At 67.1% G+C, this 17901-nt stretch overlaps 2 protein-coding genes across 5 annotated transcripts in view; one reads left to right on the forward strand and one right to left on the reverse strand.

Annotated features, from left to right (window-relative positions):
• Window positions 1-11: 11 nt before the first annotated feature.
• Window positions 12-2343, forward strand: GPX4 (glutathione peroxidase 4). 2 transcript variants are annotated; one of them, XM_045491186.1, is made up of 7 exons: window positions 12-168; window positions 1024-1118; window positions 1203-1347; window positions 1507-1658; window positions 1757-1781; window positions 1970-2029; window positions 2109-2343. In XM_045491186.1, exons 1-7 carry the CDS (start codon window positions 85-87, stop codon window positions 2139-2141), a joined length of 594 nt encoding a protein of 197 aa, XP_045347142.1. In that variant the 5' UTR covers window positions 12-84; the 3' UTR covers window positions 2142-2343. The 2 variants fall into 2 exon arrangements, with proteins under 2 accessions (XP_045347142.1, XP_045347141.1); XM_045491185.1 differs by lacking the exon at window positions 12-168 and adding an exon at window positions 509-766.
• Window positions 2344-3790: 1447 nt separating this feature from the next.
• Window positions 3791-17901, reverse strand: part of SBNO2 (strawberry notch homolog 2) — a 51167-nt gene continuing 37056 nt past the window's right edge. For all 3 annotated transcript variants that reach the window (XM_045491183.1, XM_045491182.1, XM_045491184.1), the window contains 24 exons: window positions 17704-17837; window positions 17534-17624; window positions 17311-17454; window positions 14935-15052; window positions 14592-14697; window positions 14033-14186; window positions 13002-13178; window positions 12395-12492; window positions 11648-11730; window positions 10372-10563; window positions 9955-10124; window positions 9261-9392; window positions 8644-8779; window positions 8438-8550; window positions 8273-8344; window positions 8085-8193; window positions 7799-7873; window positions 7238-7381; window positions 6284-6378; window positions 6108-6200; window positions 5830-5961; window positions 5501-5577; window positions 5082-5272; window positions 3791-5003 (listed from right to left, as the gene is read on the reverse strand). In XM_045491183.1, the coding sequence (XP_045347139.1) occupies window positions 4537-5003; window positions 5082-5272; window positions 5501-5577; window positions 5830-5961; window positions 6108-6200; window positions 6284-6378; window positions 7238-7381; window positions 7799-7873; window positions 8085-8193; window positions 8273-8344; window positions 8438-8550; window positions 8644-8779; window positions 9261-9392; window positions 9955-10124; window positions 10372-10563; window positions 11648-11730; window positions 12395-12492; window positions 13002-13178; window positions 14033-14186; window positions 14592-14697; window positions 14935-15052; window positions 17311-17454; window positions 17534-17624; window positions 17704-17837 (3303 nt within the window). In that variant the 3' untranslated portion in view covers window positions 3791-4536. The remainder of the gene's footprint in view (window positions 5004-5081; window positions 5273-5500; window positions 5578-5829; window positions 5962-6107; window positions 6201-6283; window positions 6379-7237; window positions 7382-7798; window positions 7874-8084; window positions 8194-8272; window positions 8345-8437; window positions 8551-8643; window positions 8780-9260; window positions 9393-9954; window positions 10125-10371; window positions 10564-11647; window positions 11731-12394; window positions 12493-13001; window positions 13179-14032; window positions 14187-14591; window positions 14698-14934; window positions 15053-17310; window positions 17455-17533; window positions 17625-17703; window positions 17838-17901) is intronic.

Raw genomic sequence — 17901 nt, forward strand, 5'->3', positions numbered from 1 at the left:
GAGGCCAGGCCCGCCGGCGCGCGTCCATTGGTTGGCTCGGCGACGGGAGGAGTCGCTGCCTCCGGCGCCCCCGCCGCCGCCGCGATGAACCTCAGCCGCCTGTGCCGCCTGCTGAAGCCGGCGCTGCTGTGCGGAGCCCTGGCCGCACCCGGCCTGGCCGGCACCATGGTGAGCTGGGCACCGGAGGCGGGCCGACGGGCCGTTGGGCAGGCGCGCGGGGCCGCGGAGAACTCGGGCGGGGGGCGTTCGGGAGCAGGCCTGGGCAGGAGGGACCCCCGATGGGCGCCTCCGGGTTGCGTCGAGGGGGCTGGGGGGGCTTGGGCACCCTCGGCCGCTGGCGCCTCCGGCCGGGGCCCGGCGAACGGGGGGCGCCCGGTGGGCTGGAAACCCCGGGTCACGCGCCGCGGGGCGTCACCGCCCCTCCCCCGCCCCGTGCTCCCCTGGGCCCCGCGCGGTGGCGTCACAGACAGGCGGCCGGGCGCCCTGGCTACCGGCCCTTTGTCCCCCCGGCGCGGCCCTCGGGCACAGGCGCGGCCGGAAACGGTCCGGCATGGGCCGCACAGCCGCCGGCTCCCCGGGTCGCCGCGGGCAGCGGCGCCGGTTGCCGGGCAGGCGGCGGCGGCGCCGAGTCCCCCCGCGGCGGAAGGCTGGGGCTTGCGGGCGCAAGAGGGCGCGCCCCCGACGGAAGGAGCCGCGTCTAGAGAGAGCGGGGCAGGCGGCGCTCGCGACCTGTGATAGCGGCTGTGGCGCCGATTCCCGGGATCCGGTGCGCGCGGGGCCCCCACACCCGCCGCTGGAGCCACCTGGCGGGGTCCCAAACCCTCTTTGGGTCTCAAGTGTCCTCTGTCAAATGCGCCCTGCAGCGCAAGCGGCGGGCGCCTTCGAGGAGGAGGAGTTCTCAGTTTTTCCTTCTCTCGGGGACGCGGATCCGCCTGGGAGTCCTTCCTCTGGGGACCCCGAGCTGGGCGATGGGCCAGGTGGCAGTGAGGTCCACAGGCCCCTCATGGTGCCCTTGCCTTACAGTGTGCCTCCCGAGACGACTGGCGCTGTGCTCAGTCCATGCACGAGTTCTCAGCCAAGGACATCGATGGACACATGGTCAACCTGGACAAGTACCGGTGGGTACATACCTGCCTGGTGGGAGAGGCAGGGGAAAAGGTCGATGGCCCTGACCTGGCCTGACTGCACCATCTCTCCTCCAGGGGCTTCGTGTGCATAGTCACCAACGTGGCCTCGCAATGAGGCAAAACGGAGGTAAACTATACTCAGCTTGTCGACCTGCACGCCAGATACGCTGAGTGTGGTTTACGGATCCTGGCCTTCCCTTGCAACCAGTTCGGGAGGCAGGTACGTACTTGGCCAGCTGTGTCCCTAGGTGTCCCTGTGTCGGGATGGTCGAGACTAGGGTGGGCGGGTGTGGGGAGATCTGGGTCGGGCCTGTGGCAGCGGGGACCAGGGGGAGTCCAGGCTTGTCCTCACTCACCCCAATGCCCCTGCTTGCCCCAGGAACCAGGGAGTAACGCGGAGATCAAGGAGTTCGCTGCTGGCTATAATGTCAAGTTCGATATGTTCAGCAAGATCTGTGTGAACGGGGATGATGCCCACCCGCTGTGGAAGTGGATGAAAGTCCAGCCCAAGGGGAGGGGCATCTTGGGAAAGTGAGTGCAGGGCAAAGGAGGGGGCAGGGTGGTCCGCAGGGACCCCGGGGGGTCCGCAATCGCCACAGATTTCTCATGATCTCACATTTGTCTTCTAGTGCCATCAAATGGAACTTCACCAAGGTAAGAAGGGGGAAGGGGGGACAGGCTAGGACCGTGTCCAGGGCCAGCTCCTGCCCCTGGGTCCGTTTATTCAGCCACAGCTCAGTGCCCTGCCCAAAGGGACTCCAGCCCCGGCCCCAGGGGCCGCATTCCCCCCCCCCCCCCAAGAGCTGCGGGGTCCCTGTTTTGACACGGGCTCCTTCCTGCAGTTCCTCATTGACAAGAACGGCTGCGTGGTGAAGCGGTACGGTCCCATGGAAGAGCCCCTGGTAGGTTCCTCTGCAGGGGCCCGCTGGGGGGGGGGGGGGCCAAGGAAGAGGCCAGCGCTGACCCCCTTTCTCCCCACAGGTGATCGAGAAGGACTTGCCCTGCTACCTCTAGCTCCACAAGGATGCGCCGCCCCTGCCCCTCGGAGCCTTCTACCCGGCACCCATGACGGTCTGCCTGAAAACCAGCCTGCTGGTGGGGCAGACCCGAGAACCCGGCGTGCACCCCCTGCCGGAGGAAGGTTCCTCGGCCCGGCTCGTGGCTCAGCGCCCCCCCCCACCCCGGTTATCTTGTGGGAATAAAACGTACAAATTGGCCTGCTGCAAGTTCCTGCCTCCCTGGGGTGGGTTTGGGGGGTAGGCGGGGAAGCCTTTTGCCCTGGGGGCCTTCTGGTTCAGGGGCAGGAGGGTGGTGTTAGCTCCCCAGGCTCTTGTGAGTTCAGGAGTTCTCTGGCTTCCTAGGGCTGCGTCTGCGCCCGCTAATCTTAGCAGCCCCGCCTGCTGGGCACAGGCTGATCCTGCGGGAGGTGATAGGAATTACTGGCTGTGACTCATCCAGAGTATTAGCCCGCTGCTCAGGGCCTGCCTGTGGCCGGTCTTCCCCAGTGCCTAAATGGGAGGCCAAGGGGGCTGGGGCCTTGTGGCTCTGCCCACTGGAGGGACTAGGCACGTGGGGTGGGCTGAGCATCAGGCCGAGCTGGTCTGGGCACAGAGCCGTGCCAGGCAGGGCCTATGCAATAGACAGGCCTCACTGTTGGACACTGAGCCAGGGCATCCAGGCCTGCCCACGGGGCCTCATCTGGTGTCCCCCCGCCCCAGGAAGGGGTGGGAATAGCCTGAGGCCATCAGTCCTGCAGACCAATGCTCATCCACGGTCTGGGGGGCCTGGGAGGCATGGTCACAGCTTCCTGCCTGTAGCTGCCTGGGCCATCCTGGCAAGGGCGTAGAGGGTGGCATGGCTGGAGAGCAGTTGGGTCTGTCCTGTCCCTCCCCAGCCCCCACCAATTTCCAGCGAAGGTCAGCAGCAGAGAGATGGGGCTGGAGGGCTGCAGTAGCCACGCTGAGAACCCCAGCCACCCTAGAGCTGCTTCCCCTGGGTCTCCCGGCTCCTCACCTGTCCATGTCCTGGCTGGTGGGAGACCCTTCTAACCTGAGGACCAGACCCAGGTGTGCTTCCGTGGCTTCTGGGAAGGGCCTGGCGTGCGTTCCTGCCTTCCCCAGGGCCCAGCTCTTGGCCTTCCTGTCCTGGGCTACCCCACCCACCTGAACCAACACCGTGAGGGAGCCTTGGGAATAAACCAGAGCAGGGGCCGCAGCTGTGCACACCAGAGACTAGGGGAACTGCTCTGGAGAGCACCACCACCCTGAGTGTCCCGGGGTGTCGGGGGGGGCGGGGGTTGGGTCTCCCCGGCAGGCAGGAGGCAACCAGTGACGGGCCCAAGACACAGCAGGGCTGGCACGGGTTGGGCCAAGGCAGCTGGCCTGCCACGCTGGTGCCAGGAACCTTGTACACAACGGCCCCTTGTAGCGTGGGTCTGTCTCCTCAGCCTGGCCCTAGACCTCTACCCTGGCCTCGGCCTCCCACGGGTCTGGGAGAGGAGTGGGCTGGTCTCACCCGCCTGGCTCCCTCCACAGGCAACAGCCCCCTCGACCTCCTCTGAGTGGGGCTGCCGTGGGCATCCGCTAAACGTTCCTGGAGGAGACACACCGTGCCTTCCTCTCCCCATGGTCTCTGCAGGCTGGAGAAGCAGACAATCTGGGAGGTAGTGAAAAGGCACATATATTTAAAAAAAGATCTCTTTACATATGTACACCTGCATTAATTATAAATACACATAGAAACCAGGGACCCACCCACACCGCCAGCTCCACGGCAGGTTCTGGGGCCTGGGAGAGAGGGCGGGGCAATAATTTAGGGAGCAGAGAGAGTGGGGAAGAATTGCATATATTAATGGGGGTGGGGTCTGTCCCATGGAGTCCCCCAGAGAAGGCAGGGCCCTGAGCACCTGGGGTTTCCTGAGTTTCCAGCTCTTGGGGCCACCCAGTTTTGTGGATTTCAGGGGTTTCTGGTCAGACCAGGCCCTGAGGGTGGGTGGGGTGAGGTGGGATGGGGAGCTCCTGCCTAGGCCTGGAGGAGGGCAGGAGAGGGCAGAGGCACGGGCAGGATGTGCCCCTCACCCCCGGGCCCTGCCCAAGCCTGGACCCCGCGACATCCTGAGTGGGACCTGTGCTGCCTGGGAGGGCCCCGAAGGGCGGGCAGCATTTTGAGGGGTCTGCCCGGTAGGGAAGGCACTACAGTGGAGGCCTCTGGAAGCTGGGGGCGGGGGGTGGGGAGGGTGGGGGGGGCGCGGCAGCCCCTCCCCGGAAGTCAGCAGGGGGGCCCTGGGCCCCGGCTCACCACCCGCCCGCCACCCAGGCCGGCAGGAGAGAAGTTCGAGTCCACGGAGACGTGCGTATTGCAGATAAAGTAAGTTTCCCCTCGGACGCCGGCTGTGGGCCGCTTGCCGGGCCTATGAGCTGGGAAAGGGGGGGCCGAACTGGATGACGCTCTGCCGCTCGGGCCCCCCGCTCCCCGCGGGCGCTCCGGCTGCCCCGGCGCCTGGCCCGGCGTTGAGGGAGCGCAGCATGTCCTCCAGCACCTCCTTGAAGTTGATGTCACGGCGCTGGTGTGCCAAGGCCGCGGCGGCGGCGTCGGCTGCGGAGTCCGGGGCGCCCAGGGGCAGGCCGCCGGGGGCCGGCACGGGGTCGGGGGGCGGGAAGGCAAAGGGCGGGGGCTGCGGGAAGGCCTGGGCCGGCGGGCTGTAGGTGAGGTCCAGGACCTCGCCGGGGCCGCAAGGCAGCTCGAGTGGGCGCAGGGCGGGCGGTGGAGGCGGCGCGGGGAGGCCCCGGCCCCGCGCGTGCTTGCGCTTGACGTCGTCGTCCATGAGCTGTAGCTCCTGCAGCACGCGGCGCACGCAGCCCTCGGGGATCTTGATGCCTGGGGGCCGGGGCGGGTCAGGGCCTCCGAAGCGGTGCCTGCTCCCGCCCGGCCCCTCTGGCGTGCCCACCTGCTCACCGACTTGCTTCTTCTGGTCCTTGGTCTTGAGGCGCACGATCTGCAGGTAGCTGCTGCTGGTGACGTCGGCCATGACGGCGGCGATGCGGCCCCACACGCGCAGCAGGGCCCCGCACAGCATGTAGTGGTGGCGCAGCCGCAGGCCCTGCACGCAGTCCTTGCCCTCCTGCACCAGCCGGCAGTGCCGGTTCCTGCGCCGGGGCGGGGGAGGGGAGGCTCGGATCCCACGGGCCCCACACGCCGTCCTGCTCGCCGCCTCCGAGCTCCCTGAACGCCCCGGACGCCCGACGCGGCCCCCCTCCCCCCTTTGCCCTGTGCCATTTGTAGGGACCCTGCTCGTACACGTGCTTTGCAGAGAGGCCAGGGCCCGGCCGTGCAAAGCTGTCGCGCCCCCGTCCCGGTCCGACCCCGGCCCTCACCATGCGGTGTGGCTGCAGTGCGTCAGCGAGAAGGCGTAGCTGTTCTCCCAGTGCTCCCTGGCCTCCTCCGCTGTCACCTGGGGACACACAGCCGCGTGAGCCACCCGCATGGGCTGGCCATCCATCCACGATTCCCAGCGCACGAGCGGGAAGCTAAGGTCCACGGTGCCCCAGGCCTGCTCCTCCTGCACCGGCAGCCGGGTGAGCTGGGCACGGAGGGCTGGCCTGGGGACCTGCCGAAAGTGGAGCACGTGCGCCGGGGGGCACAGGCACCCCCCACCCCCCACCGCGCCCCCCCCCCCCCCCCCGGCCCGTCAGCCGGCGCCTACCCAGTGGAACTTCCGGCACAGGCTGTCGAAGGTCTCCAGCTGGCTCTGCCGGCCCACGTTAGGCTTGTACACCGTGAAGTGCTTGCCGCGGTTCTGCTCCGCCAGGAGGCAGCTGGGCTTGTTGTCCCGGACCTGGGCAGGGGTGCGCGGGGGGTGGGGAGGGGGGGAGGTGGGGGCGATGCTGCCTGCCCCTCCCTCCCCCTCCCCTCCCCTTCCCCTCCCCACCGGCTGGGGTCCCGCGCCTGGGGACATGTTGGGGGCCCCCCCGAGCCACCCACCTTGTAGGAGAGGTAGAAGCCGTCGTGGGGGCCCGTCAGCTCCAGGGACTTGGCGAAAGCCTCGTCCCATTTCAGGCCGCGGTCCACGCTGATCTGCAAGAGCATGCGGGCTCAGAGCGGGGGGAGGGGAGCTGGGGCCGGGCCTGCACGCGCTGGGCGTCTTGGCGCCCACTCACCTTATAGAAGACCACCTGCCCGTCCTGTGGGTGCCCAGGGGCAAGGAACACCTGCTGGCTCTCCTCATAGATCTCATCAACGCCTGGCGCCAGGTCTGCAGAGAGGACGAGCCGGGGTGAGACCCTCCCATCCGGGGGCCACGAGGCTCCAGGCTCTGGGCTTTCGGGAGCCGTCCGTCCCAAGTTCTTGGGGACACCCCAGAGACGTCCACTAGGGAGTGCGGTGGATGCTCCCCCGGCAGAGACGGCCCGGATGGCAAGCGGCCCCTCCCGTGGCGGCCTGGGGTCCAAGCCGCCTCCCCGGCCCCCACTGGACACTCACACTAGATGTGACTACAGACAACATGCCCCTCAGGGCCCCAGCTCTGCAAGGCCCTTGTGGGGAGGGTTACCTAGGAGTCAGCACACTAACCCTGCCACCGATTTTATAAATAAAGTTTTATTGGCACGTAGCCGTGACCACCCAGTTTCCCGTGGTCCGTGCTTTCACAACCACGGCCAAGTTGTACGCTCGGGCAGAGACTGGTCCTCGAAGCTGAAAATACAGACTCTGGTCTCTCTCAGGAGGGCCCGTGGCCCCCCCCCGGCCCCTGCTGCGGGGTATCAGCCGTCAGGTTCCTTTGGCATGAGGAGAGCAAACGCGCCAGGCTCACCACCAGCACGTGGAGCCTGTGGATGCACCCCTCAGGCCTAAATCAAACCTTCTGGTCCTCAGGGAATGGCACTAGGCTGCAGCAGCCCCCCTCCCCGAGACAGAGTCTTCTTGGTGCCCCAAGTCCTGCCCCTCCAGGGCCCTCCCAGTTGCTCACCGGGGTGGGGATCACCCCAGCACGGCCACAGTCCCTCCATTAGGAGGCTGGAGCAGGGACAGGGGCAACACTGTCAGGGCCATTTCGGGCTCTGGAGACCCCCACCCCCGACAGGCCCCCGCCCCGGGGAGGCCACAGCCCTCACCCAGGATGCCCATGTCGTATTTGCCCTCCTTCTTGTCCACATCGATGAGGTGGTCGAAGGTGTCGGAGAAATACTGGAACAGCGCGTTCTGCTTGTGCACCTCTAGCCCCAGGATGCGGTTCAGGAACTTGGTGATGGAGCAGTCTGGGGGGGCGGGGGGTGCTCAGGAACTTGGTGATGGAACAGTCTGGGGGTTGGGGGTTGCTCAAGAACTTGATGGAGCAGTCTGGGGGGGCGGGGGGTGCTCAAGAACTTGATGGAGCAGTCTGGGGGGGCGGGGGGTGCTCAGGAACTTGGTGATGGAGCAGTCTGGGGGTTGGGGGTTGCTCAAGAACTTGATGGAGCAGTCTGGGGGGGCGGGGCTCAGGATCTTGGTGATGGAGAAGTCTGGGGGGGGCGGGGGGGTACTCAAGAACTTGATGGAGCAGTCTGGGGGGGGCAGGGGGGAGCTCAGGGCGTCGGGAGCCCCAGCAGGGTCCCGGGGGCTTTGCCTGGGAGGTGTGGGGGCCTTCCCATGGATTTGGGGGGGGGGCGGGGGGGGGCTCTGCGTGGAGGACTCACCCTTCTCCACATCCAGACAGCCAGACCGGGACTCACGCCCACCAATGCCAACCGACAGCAGGCCCTGCTTCATATCTGCAGAAGGGGGGGCCTCGAATGTCTTCTGCCCCGTGCCAGCCCTCCAGCCAGCCCGGGGAGCCCGCCCTGCCACCAGTGTCCCCTTGGTAAGCTTGTGCAGAAAGGGGGGTCTTTGGACACAAATGTAGCCTGCCAATCCCAGTGCTCCAGACTGCTCCGGGTCAAGCTGTCCCCACACCGCAGAGACCTTCACTCAGCCCCAGCTCACCCCGGAAAAAGGCGGCATCTCCTCCGGGGTAGCCCTGGGGCAGCGGCACCTTGTTCTCAGTCTGGCTCAGGATGGTGGTGAGGATGCAGCTGAGGGCCCGGGCGCCGTACTGAGTGCAGAGAGGAGGGGCGTTAGGGGACCCTGGGCATGGACACATCCCCTCCTGCCCCCTCCCCCTCCCCAGGTACCTTGTTCTCAAAGTTGTACTTGCTCAGGTCACGGGACTCAGTGGCGCGGCGGTCCCCATGGGTCAGAGCCCCCTGCCCCGGATGGGGAAGGCCGTCAGGAGCTGTCCCGCTCCTTCCTCCCGGCGCCCCCCCCCCGCCTCGGGGAGCCCGCCCAGCCCCGCTCACCAGGCTCTCCAGCCGCTTGGCGACGATGGAGGCGAACCTTCGCTCCCCGGCCAGCTTGGAGATGAGGAAGACGTACTCGGGGGCAGAGACCTGGTTGGACCTGTGGGTCCGGCCTGAAGGCGGAAGAGGGCTCTCAGGGACCGCGGGGGGGAGGGGGGGGGCGGGGGGGGCAGCCCGGGGGCGGGGCAGCCTGGGATGGGACTCACCGAACTGCTGGATGGCCCGGTCCGCGCTCCAGGGCAGCTCCAGTGTCATGTGGACCCGGCGTCGCTGGTTCTGGACGCGGCGGTCCGCTTGGAGGGAGATGCCAGAGCTGGAGGCCTCGGAGATGATGGCCACGAGCTGGGGGACACGGACGGAACAGTCGGAACCCTGCCTGCTCCTCTGTGCCTTGCGCGCCTCACGTGGGTCACTGGGACTCGTTTAAGGTGAGTACGGGAGGAGTAGGTGTGCGCCCGTGGGGGAGCCCACGTGGGCTCAGAACGGACCGTGGGCCACCCCTGGCCTGCCCTGGGTGGAGAGGAGCAGCCCACACTGAGTTCCAGTGGAGGGCCTCACGGCGGCCCCTGGGCAGTGACAGACAGCAGCGTGACAGTGACTGGAGGCTGGGACGGCCAGGGAGGCCTGTGGGGGCCCCGCTCAGGCACTCGTGCACACACACGCCCAGCGGGGGCCGCGATGGGCCGTGGTCCCGGGGCCAGCCCCTCAGGAACTCTGCACCTCCCTGGTCACGCGGGGTCCCCACCCGCTCCCCCCACACGGGGGGCACCTGTTGACACAGCCCATCCCCTGCGCCCCCCGGGCCCCGGCCTCACGCCCCCACCTTCTCCCCACTCATGAAGCGCTCCTTCTCTCTGAGGTTCACATGGTCGATGGAGAGGCCTTGCTCTGCCCGAGACTCAAAGGCCACTGTCCCATCGGGCCTGGACACCACACGGCCCTTCCTGCCAGTCATCTGGGGTGGGGGAAGGGGGAACAGCAGTCAGCCGGTGAGGCCGTCAGGGACTGGCCCCCGCATGCCTGTTTCCCTGGCCCCTTGCCTGGGTGCCCGGAGCTCCTGAGTGTGTGTGTGCTAGGGACGCTGTGGACCCTGGGCCAGGACAGCCTTGGTGCCAGGCCCGGGCCGCCCAGGGGCAGACAGCAGGATTTTCACTCCGTCCTACGTCTTCTATTATAAACCTGCTCCCTGGGGCAAAACCAGAGCCTGGGCTGTCACCACAGGGACATCCCAAGAAAGGGGACAGTTTGCAGGTGGGGAGGATAGGGAGGAGACACAGGGGGACAGGCCTGGGGACAAAGAGCACACGGGGGCGTGTGGGGAAGGCGGGTGCCAGGCCGGGCTGGGGAGCGGGGGGCAGGGCGACAGCGGCTGTGGGAGGGGAGTCCACCACCAGCCGGCCCGGCCTCCTGGGCTGCACACTGGATGCTGGACCTGGGGTCTTCCCAGCTCCAACCCCATGTCACGGTGCTGCGCGGGGACTCCGGGGTGGCCACGAGGGGGCCCCGTGGAAGCTCACCTCAGCCACGTGCTCGGGACCCCCAAGCTGGTCGATGAGCTCGTCCAGAGTGTTGACGGGCAGCTCCCGGCCCAGCGCCCGCACCTTGGCCAGGAGGTCCTGCCTCAGCCGCTCCACACGCTCCAGGACACCGGGGCCGTGTGGGTCTCGCTGCAGGGGGCACAGGGGCCCTGCAGGGCCAGAGGTCAGGGGGTGCCGGCCAGCCCACCTGCCCACAGCCCCACTGGAAGCAGTGAAGGGGTCCCTGAGGAGTGGGGCACAGTCGCGTGCACGGGGGTGTAGGGATCTGGAATGTTCTCTCACCCCAGACTGCTGGTGTGAACCCCCTCTGCCTCAGGCCAGGCGCGTGGCCCTGATGGCTCTCTGAGCCCGACTCCCCTGTCTGTAAGGTGGCAAATGCTGGGCTGCGGGCCTCACCGCGGTCATCGGCCGGCAGCCCGATGGCGTCCAGAATGACTACGTCGTCATCCAGCACGGACTCAGGGGAGGAGTGGAAGTCACTGTCCAGGCCGGCATCTGACTCGGTGCTGCTGTCGTCACTGATCCGGATCACGCCCGCCACCTCGCACACCAGCCTGGGCGCCTTGGCCCCACGGCCCCGTGGCCGCCCTGCACAGGAGGAACCAGGCTCATGGAGGCCCGGCCCGCTCCTCCCTCCTGAGGGGCCCAGCTCACGGCGACGGCTCAGGAGGGGAAGGGGGCGGTCCGGGGCCACACCCACGAGCCGGGACCGAGTGGCCTGAGCCTCTTGCTCCGTCCGGCTTTGGACTGCTCTCCCAGGTCCTGCCGTCAGCCAGGACGTGGTGCAAAGCAGTTTTAGCGTCCCTGTCTGACTTCCTGATGCTTCAGTTTACTCTTGGCTGGTGCCTGGGGAGGCCAGGTGCCTGACCTCTCACGGCAACCCCGGTTGCCTGGTTGGGTCGGCCAAAGGACGTACCCAGGTCCCGAGGGGATGGTGGTCTGGGCATCTGACGTACACTGCCATAGTCGGGGATGCCCCGCGTCTGGCTGTGTGACCTCAGCTGGGTTGCCTGGCCTCTCTGAGCCTCGCTTCCCACAGTGAGCTGATGCCCAGCCTCTGCTGGAAAGCGGCCCATGCAGGCACCGCCGGGAGGGTGACCTCCCTCCTGGGATGCGCTTCCTGAGCCCCATCGTGGCCCACGAGCTAGCGCGGTGAGGGCGCTGGACTGGTTTCCACCTAGGGAGCGCGAGGCCGAGAACCAGAATCTTAAGCTCCCCCATCCGAGGGCGACGCTGGGGGCCACAGGTGGCTGCTGCCCGAGGACGAGCTAGCCACGCCGTCCCGTGGAACCGGGGTTTGGTCTTTGGCCAACTGGGAGGCTGCGAAGAGGCCCTGCTGGGGTCTGCGTCTCCCGTGCAGCGAGTGCACCCTGGAGGCTGCCACCCACGGGGTTTCTCTTGGGAAGCTTGGCCGAGTGCCTCTGCACCTGCTATCCCTTGGACACGTGGGTGGCGGTGGGGGGGGGGGGCGCCCAAGTTGGGCCTGCTCAGAGACAGAACCCTCCTGGCTCTGCAGCGAGCAGCAGAGGGGTCGATGCTCAGACGGGACAGTGGGGCAGAGGAATGAGCGAGTGAGGACGGGAGGGAGACCAGGGACGATTCGATTTCGAGCCAGGCTGTGCCTGGGAGATGGAAGAGAGATCAGAGGCTGGGGGGTGTGGGGGGAGCTTACGTTTTCTCTTATTGCCAACTCCTCTCTCTCGCTTTCTTTTGGTTGAAGGAAAGTGCTTCTGAATTAGTGACAAAAAGACACCCCTAAAATCAAGAAGCGAAATTATTCCCAGTACAAGAGAAATCACACCTGGAGTAGCTCTGGGGAGGGTGCCTGGGGTTTGGAGAAGGCAGGCAGGGGCGGGGAGGGAGGGTGTGAGGACTGGGGGGGTGGGGGCAGGGAGGGAGGGTGTGGAGACTGCAGGGGTGCAGGGTGAGGGTAGGCCCAGGGCCACAGTTTCACTGTGAGGGCCTGGGCGTGGGGTGGGGCCCTGAGTGGGGCTCCCTCCTCCAACCATCAAGGGCTCTGTGTGCAGACTAACCAGCTCTGAGGGGCCCTGGGCCCAGGAGGCTTTCCAGCCTTGGGAAGAGAGGCCTGCAGCTTTAGGACCCCCAAAGGCTAGTGCCTAAAACCTGCGCTGTCCTTGAAACAGCGCTGCAGCCATGTGGGGGATGGGCACCTGGAAGCCTTGTTCCGAAATCCCAGGTCCCTTTGCTGGCACCCTCTGAGCCTTGGGGTCACCCGTGGCTCATCGTCCCGGCCTGTCGTCTCTGAGGGCTGGGGCAGTGTCTGAGCAGATGCACACCTGGGTTCTCACGGCTGGGGTCACAGGGCACTGGCTGCCACGTAGGGAGAACGGAGGGTGGGGGCGCAAGGGGGGGGCGGGGACCGTCCCCGCCCACCCTGGGGGCTTCGAGCATCACTCACTCGGCGGCGGAGACAAAGCAATCGAGCTGCCCGTCCTTCTGGTCCAGCACCTCCCGGGTCCGAGCCTCACCCGTGGACTGCAGCCCGATGACCACACACTTGGGGAGTGGGGGGAGGTCGGGGGTGAGCTGGGCTCTGAGACTCCCACTGGCCAGCCCAGGAGCGTGGCCCCAGAGGGGCCCACAGGGAAGCCCCTGGTCGTCAGAAACCAAGTTGGCCTCAGTTTCTTTCTCTTTCCGCCCCTGGTGTCCTGCTGGCTGCCAGGCCCCCAACACACCTGAGTCTACCCTGAGACTCCACACAGCCTCAGCCCTCCTGGACCCTCTCATCACCCTCTGCCCTGGCTCCTGCCAGCCCTGCCTGGACATGGAAAACCGGGGGCCAGGCCATGCCTGTCACCTGCTTCAGGGGGGGCTGGCTCAGGCAGGACTGGACCCTTCCAGGCCACACTCTGTCCTCACAGACTCGGCCCAGCCACACAAGAGTGCAGGGCTCCTGGTGTGACCGCAAAGCCCTAAGCCCTGCCCGGCTCTCGAGGCGACAAGGGAAGAGCGCCTCGCCGGCCTCGCCGGCCCCGCCGACCTGGACGCTGCGCCTGCCGGCTCACCTTGTCCCGGGCCAGCTCCTCCCGGGCCAGCTCCACCAGCCGGTGCACTTTGGCGGCCACACAGAGATACTTGAAGAAGCGCTGGTGGGCCGACCAGAACTGGCCCCACAGGGACTTGCGGGACTCCAGGCCAATCCAGTCGGCGGCCTGCTGGAACACGCCCAGGGCCTCGGCCCACTGCAAGGACACGCCCAGCTCAGCTCGCTGCGGCCCAGCCGCTCCCCGCCACCCGGCTCCCATCCCGGCTGGGATTCATCGCGGGGGGCGAGGGGGTGGTAAGCGGAGCAACGCAGAGGTGCTGCTGGTACCAAACAGTAAGAAATGTTAGAAAACCAAAACGTGCGATTCTGGCGAGGCCACGGTGAGGACGCGCATGTACGTCGCTCCCAGACTCAGCGCGGGAGGCGAGGAGACGCTGCTTCTGCTAAGGGGTGGGGACACCTGCAGTGACCGCCTTCTGCCAGCAGCCACTTGGCTCTTGACACTTCAGACCGGGGCGTCTCACCCAGGACCGTGCCTGGCGACAACTGTGGCCCTCACGACTGAGGACCCCATCGAGTGGGTGGGGCCGGGGATGCTGCTCCCCCTCCCCCAGTGCCCGGGACGCCCCAGAGAGAACGACCCCCCACCCCCACCCCGTGTCAGCAGTGCTGGCGGATGGGGCAGACGGCCCAAACTAGGTTTGAACTGTAGTTCAAATCGACACCGTCAGGGCTGACACCCAGGGCTCGTCCCGCGTGGGCGAGATGGGACCGTGAGAACAGCGGAGCCCGTCCACGACACAGGAATGCCAACGAAGATGGGGCCACGCCACAGGGACGGAAACGTGGACGCCGGCAGCGGCCGTGAGCTCCGGGAACAACGAGGCCCCGTCATTACGGTCACAGGAGAACTGGCGGCAGGAGTGAGTCTCGACGGGCCAACTCCCCGTGGCACCCGCGAGGACAGATGCTGAAGGGACGGGAGCATAATTCCCAAGGGACACGCACACTCGTGTCCGTGTGGTCACAGAGCCCGGACACCCTGCTTACCAGCAGGGCCGCGCGGTTGTAGACGCGCTCGAAGGCTGGGGCCAGCGGGATCTCCTCGATGCGGAAGGTGACGCCGGAGAAGCTGAGCTGGCGTGCGATGTACATGCCGCTGACTTTCATGTCCATGGCCACGATCTCCATGGCGCCCACGCCCCTGCGGACAAGGACAGGGCCACCTGACCACATGCTGGGTCCCACGGAACAAGAGTGACTCGGGGAGGGGCTGATACCGGGAGCTGAGCCCTGGAGGGTGAGGAAGGGCCAAGCACGCAGAGAGCAGAGGCGGCAGCACACGCAAAGGCCCTGTGCTCCCATCTGCCCGGGCCCGAGAGGCGTGGGGGGCGGTGCAAGAAAAGCAGGAGTGAGGGGGGCTCCTTGTCCTGGAGTGATGATGGGCAGCAGGAGGCACAAGAGTGAGTTTTAGGTCCCTCTGGTGGCTGGACGAGCACAGGCCAGGGTGCAGAGCAGACACACCTGACGCTGGGCCCTGGGGCGTGAGAAGCAGCACCCTCTGTGGGTCCCTCGCCAGCCCCAGTCTCGGGCAGGGAAGGGCACCCACCTCTTCTCGATGGCATGCAGAAACTCCTCGAAGGTTCGGAAGGGCGTGCCGTCCCCCCAGATGCCCAGGCGGCTCATGTAGATCATGTTCCGGGGCTCAGAGGCACCTGGGTTGGGGGAGCCGGCAAGGTCAGGGGCCTTGAACGCCCGGGAATGACTCGAATGGAGGCCCAGGAACGGGGGCCGGGAGGCTCACAGCCAGGGGTGCCGAGCGGGCGGAGGCAGATGACAGAGGGAGCCCCGAACGGGTCTGGCATCTGCCTGGGGAGAGAAGCCCTGCCTCTGGACCAGGTGCTCCCAAGGCCCCCCGGGCCCACCCCCCCGCCCCGCGCCTGCCCCCCCACCTGTGGCGCTGGCGTAGACCACCCTGGCCAGGGGCAGCTTGTTCTGCAGATCCAGGACAGCCTTGCCCATCTTCGTGGAGCTGGCATTCTTGGCTTTGTGACACTCGTCAAACACGATCTGGTGCGGGCAGGGGTCAAGGACTGTTCTGGGAGATGGACAGCCCCGGGGACCCTGGCCGGATGCCCCAGGCCACCCCGTTCTGAAGGGGAGCTCGGCAAGGTGCCTGGGGGGGTATGCAGCCTCGGGGTGGGAGCCTGGGAATGTCACCGCCAGGGCAGTGGGAAACAGCCTCAGGGCCCCCTCTCGACTGCTGAGGACGCGTGCCGGGTAGACAGTGCACAGTCACACAGACACTCGTGCCAAGGAGCACGGCGAAACGGGGGTCTCTGAGGAAGAGGGCTGGGCTGGGAGCAGGCAGGCATCCCAGCTGTGACGGGTCCCCTGGAGGGGGGGGGGGGGTCTCTGCGTAACTTCTCACAGATCCTGGAGACGCTCGACGAAGCAGAGCACCGGGGAAGGTCTTTGTATTTTAAGAGGGAAGGAACCAGTTACAGGCGAGGACGCGCGCCACGAGGTGTTTTAAACACAAGACACGCTTCTCCTCACACACGCAGGCGGGCACGCACACGCCTCACGTGAAGCCCGCTTTACGTGGCCCTGCGGGAGTGACACTGGGAAACAGGAGCGTGGAGGTGAGCGCACAGCCTCCAGGTGGGCCGGCCGTCATTTGCCCCAGGCTGTGTGGGGCCTTCGCCCCAGGCCGTGCGAGCGGTCCCACGGCCAGCACAGCGCCCTCCGGTGCCGGTGCCGGTTCGGCACGAGAGACTTGCTCCATAGGACAGCTGGCATCTGACGGCGGTAAACCCGGGAGCTCGCCCAGCTAAGCGGGAAGGACACACGGGGCCGGTGTCCCTCTTCCTATCTGTGACCGGGACCAGGAGAGAGGAGGACTTTTGGAGAGTTCCGGGCGGCCCTGGGGCCGGTCACCCCACTTCTGGGAACGGGCCCAAGGAAAGTGAGAAGGGGTGATGGGGCACCCTGGCCGGGCCCAGTCACTCAGGGTTGTTTATGACCCAGAGAGAGAGGCCGGAAGCTGCCTCCAGGCCCCGGGGACAGGGCGGCACAGTACGTGACGTGCAGACATACCCAGGCTCAGGCGGGGAGGACGGGGACAGCCCTGGGGACAGCGCGCAGGAAGATGAGCGCCCTTCGGGGGGGGCCAGGCCGGGCCCCCCAGCACCGTGAGGAGTGCCGAGCCCGCTGTGCGCACCACGGGGCAGACTCCCTGGCGGGGGAGGGGGTGGGGTGGGCTCAGGGAACCCTTCACAGGCGCCAGTGCAGAAATCCAGGAAAAACCGTGGCCCCCGCCCAGCACCTCACCAGGGGAGACAGGGGCGTGTGCTGGTGCCTGACGTGTGTGATTCAACGGCTCACACACGACCCACAACAGACTGTCCTGCTCTTGCCTGTACCGGTCCCCGCGTCGCTTTTCTACAGTTTGGGAGAAGCACAAAACCGAGCTTTCTAAATTCCAAGGGAGGAGAGAAAGGCAGAAACTCCTCCAATCCATGAAGTTCCTGCCACAGTCGGGAAGGATCTAGAGCCAATACCGGTACGGATACCCCTCAACTGACCAACCGGTCAGCAGAGCTCCTTAACCCCAGCAGCCTGGCTTTTGGCCCAGCTGTCCTCCAGCTGGCCCAGCCTGGCCTGCCCACCTGCATGGAGCCCACAACCGACGGGGAGGGAGAGGGTGAGGAAGAGGAGGAGGGGGGAGGGGGGAGACAGAGGAAGAGGGGGGAGAGAGAAGAGAAGAGGAGGAGGGAGGAGGGGGGAGGAGGAGGAGGCAGGAAGAGAAGGGGGAGGCAGAGGAAGAAGGAGGGGGAGGCCGAAGATGAAGGAAAAAGAGGGAGGAGAGGAAGAGAAGGGGGAAGGCAAAGGAGGAAAGAGGAGGGGAAGGGTGAAGAGGAGGGAGGAGGAGGGAGGAGAGGGAGGAGGGGAAAAGGAGGAGGGAGGAGGAGCGGGAGGATTTAGAGGAGGGAGGAGGAGGGAGGAGAGGGAGGGGAGGGAGAGGAGGAGGGGGGCAGAGGAAGGAAGCGCCCTCTGCCCCATTCCTTGGTCACAGGCACCTTCCCGCCCTGGGGCCCCTCGGCGCCCCCGCGCCTGTGGTCGCGGTCCAGCTCGCCGGAGCCGGGACGCCACCGAGCCAGACCGCAAGAGGACAAGGGCGGGCACTGAGGGCGAGCGTCCTGCCGGGAATGCCTTCCAGCGGGTGGCGGGCTGGCATCCGGGACGGGAGGAGGGGAGGGAGGTCCCCGTACTGCGCAGCCCCGCCCCTGCCCCGCCCCTGCCCCGCCCCCTCTGGTTCAGGATACGACTCCGTCGAAGGCCTCCCCGCACCACTCCAAGATCTGGCGGATGCGCGTACGGTGCTGCCCGCCGGCCTGGCTCTCCCCGATCAGGGCGGAGTAGGTGGCAAAGAGGACGCCCTCTGAGGTAGTGTTGTCGCCGTACTTGATCTGGGGGAGAGAGGCGGGCGTGGGGGTGCAGCCGGGCTCACTCCGGGACCCCGCCCGAGGAGGGGGCCACCCCACCCACCTTGCTCAGCGCGTGCACCGCGATGCCGGGGGCGTCGATGTCCCGAAGGTCGCGCTCCGCGTCATACTTGAGATCGTTGGAGACGCTGAACCTAGGGGTGAGGGCCGGTGGGTGCCATGGCGCCCCCTCCCCTCCCTGCCCACGTGCGCAGGGCGGGACGGCACACTCACCACAGTGACTTCTTCCGGCCCCGCAGGAAATTCTCCAGGATGATGCCAGCCACCGTGCGCCCCTTGCCGACGCCCGCACCGTCGCCAATGAGGAAGCCGGCCCGCTGCCCGCTGGGGAGCAGGACCTCGTGTTGCTGCGGGCCAAGGGATGGCGGTCAGGGCCTGGCAGGAGGCCCCCACGCGGGACGTGGGCCGGGT

This window comes from Leopardus geoffroyi, chromosome A2 (genome assembly GCF_018350155.1).
Source record: "Leopardus geoffroyi isolate Oge1 chromosome A2, O.geoffroyi_Oge1_pat1.0, whole genome shotgun sequence".
Classification (NCBI taxonomy): Eukaryota; Metazoa; Chordata; class Mammalia; order Carnivora; family Felidae; genus Leopardus; species Leopardus geoffroyi.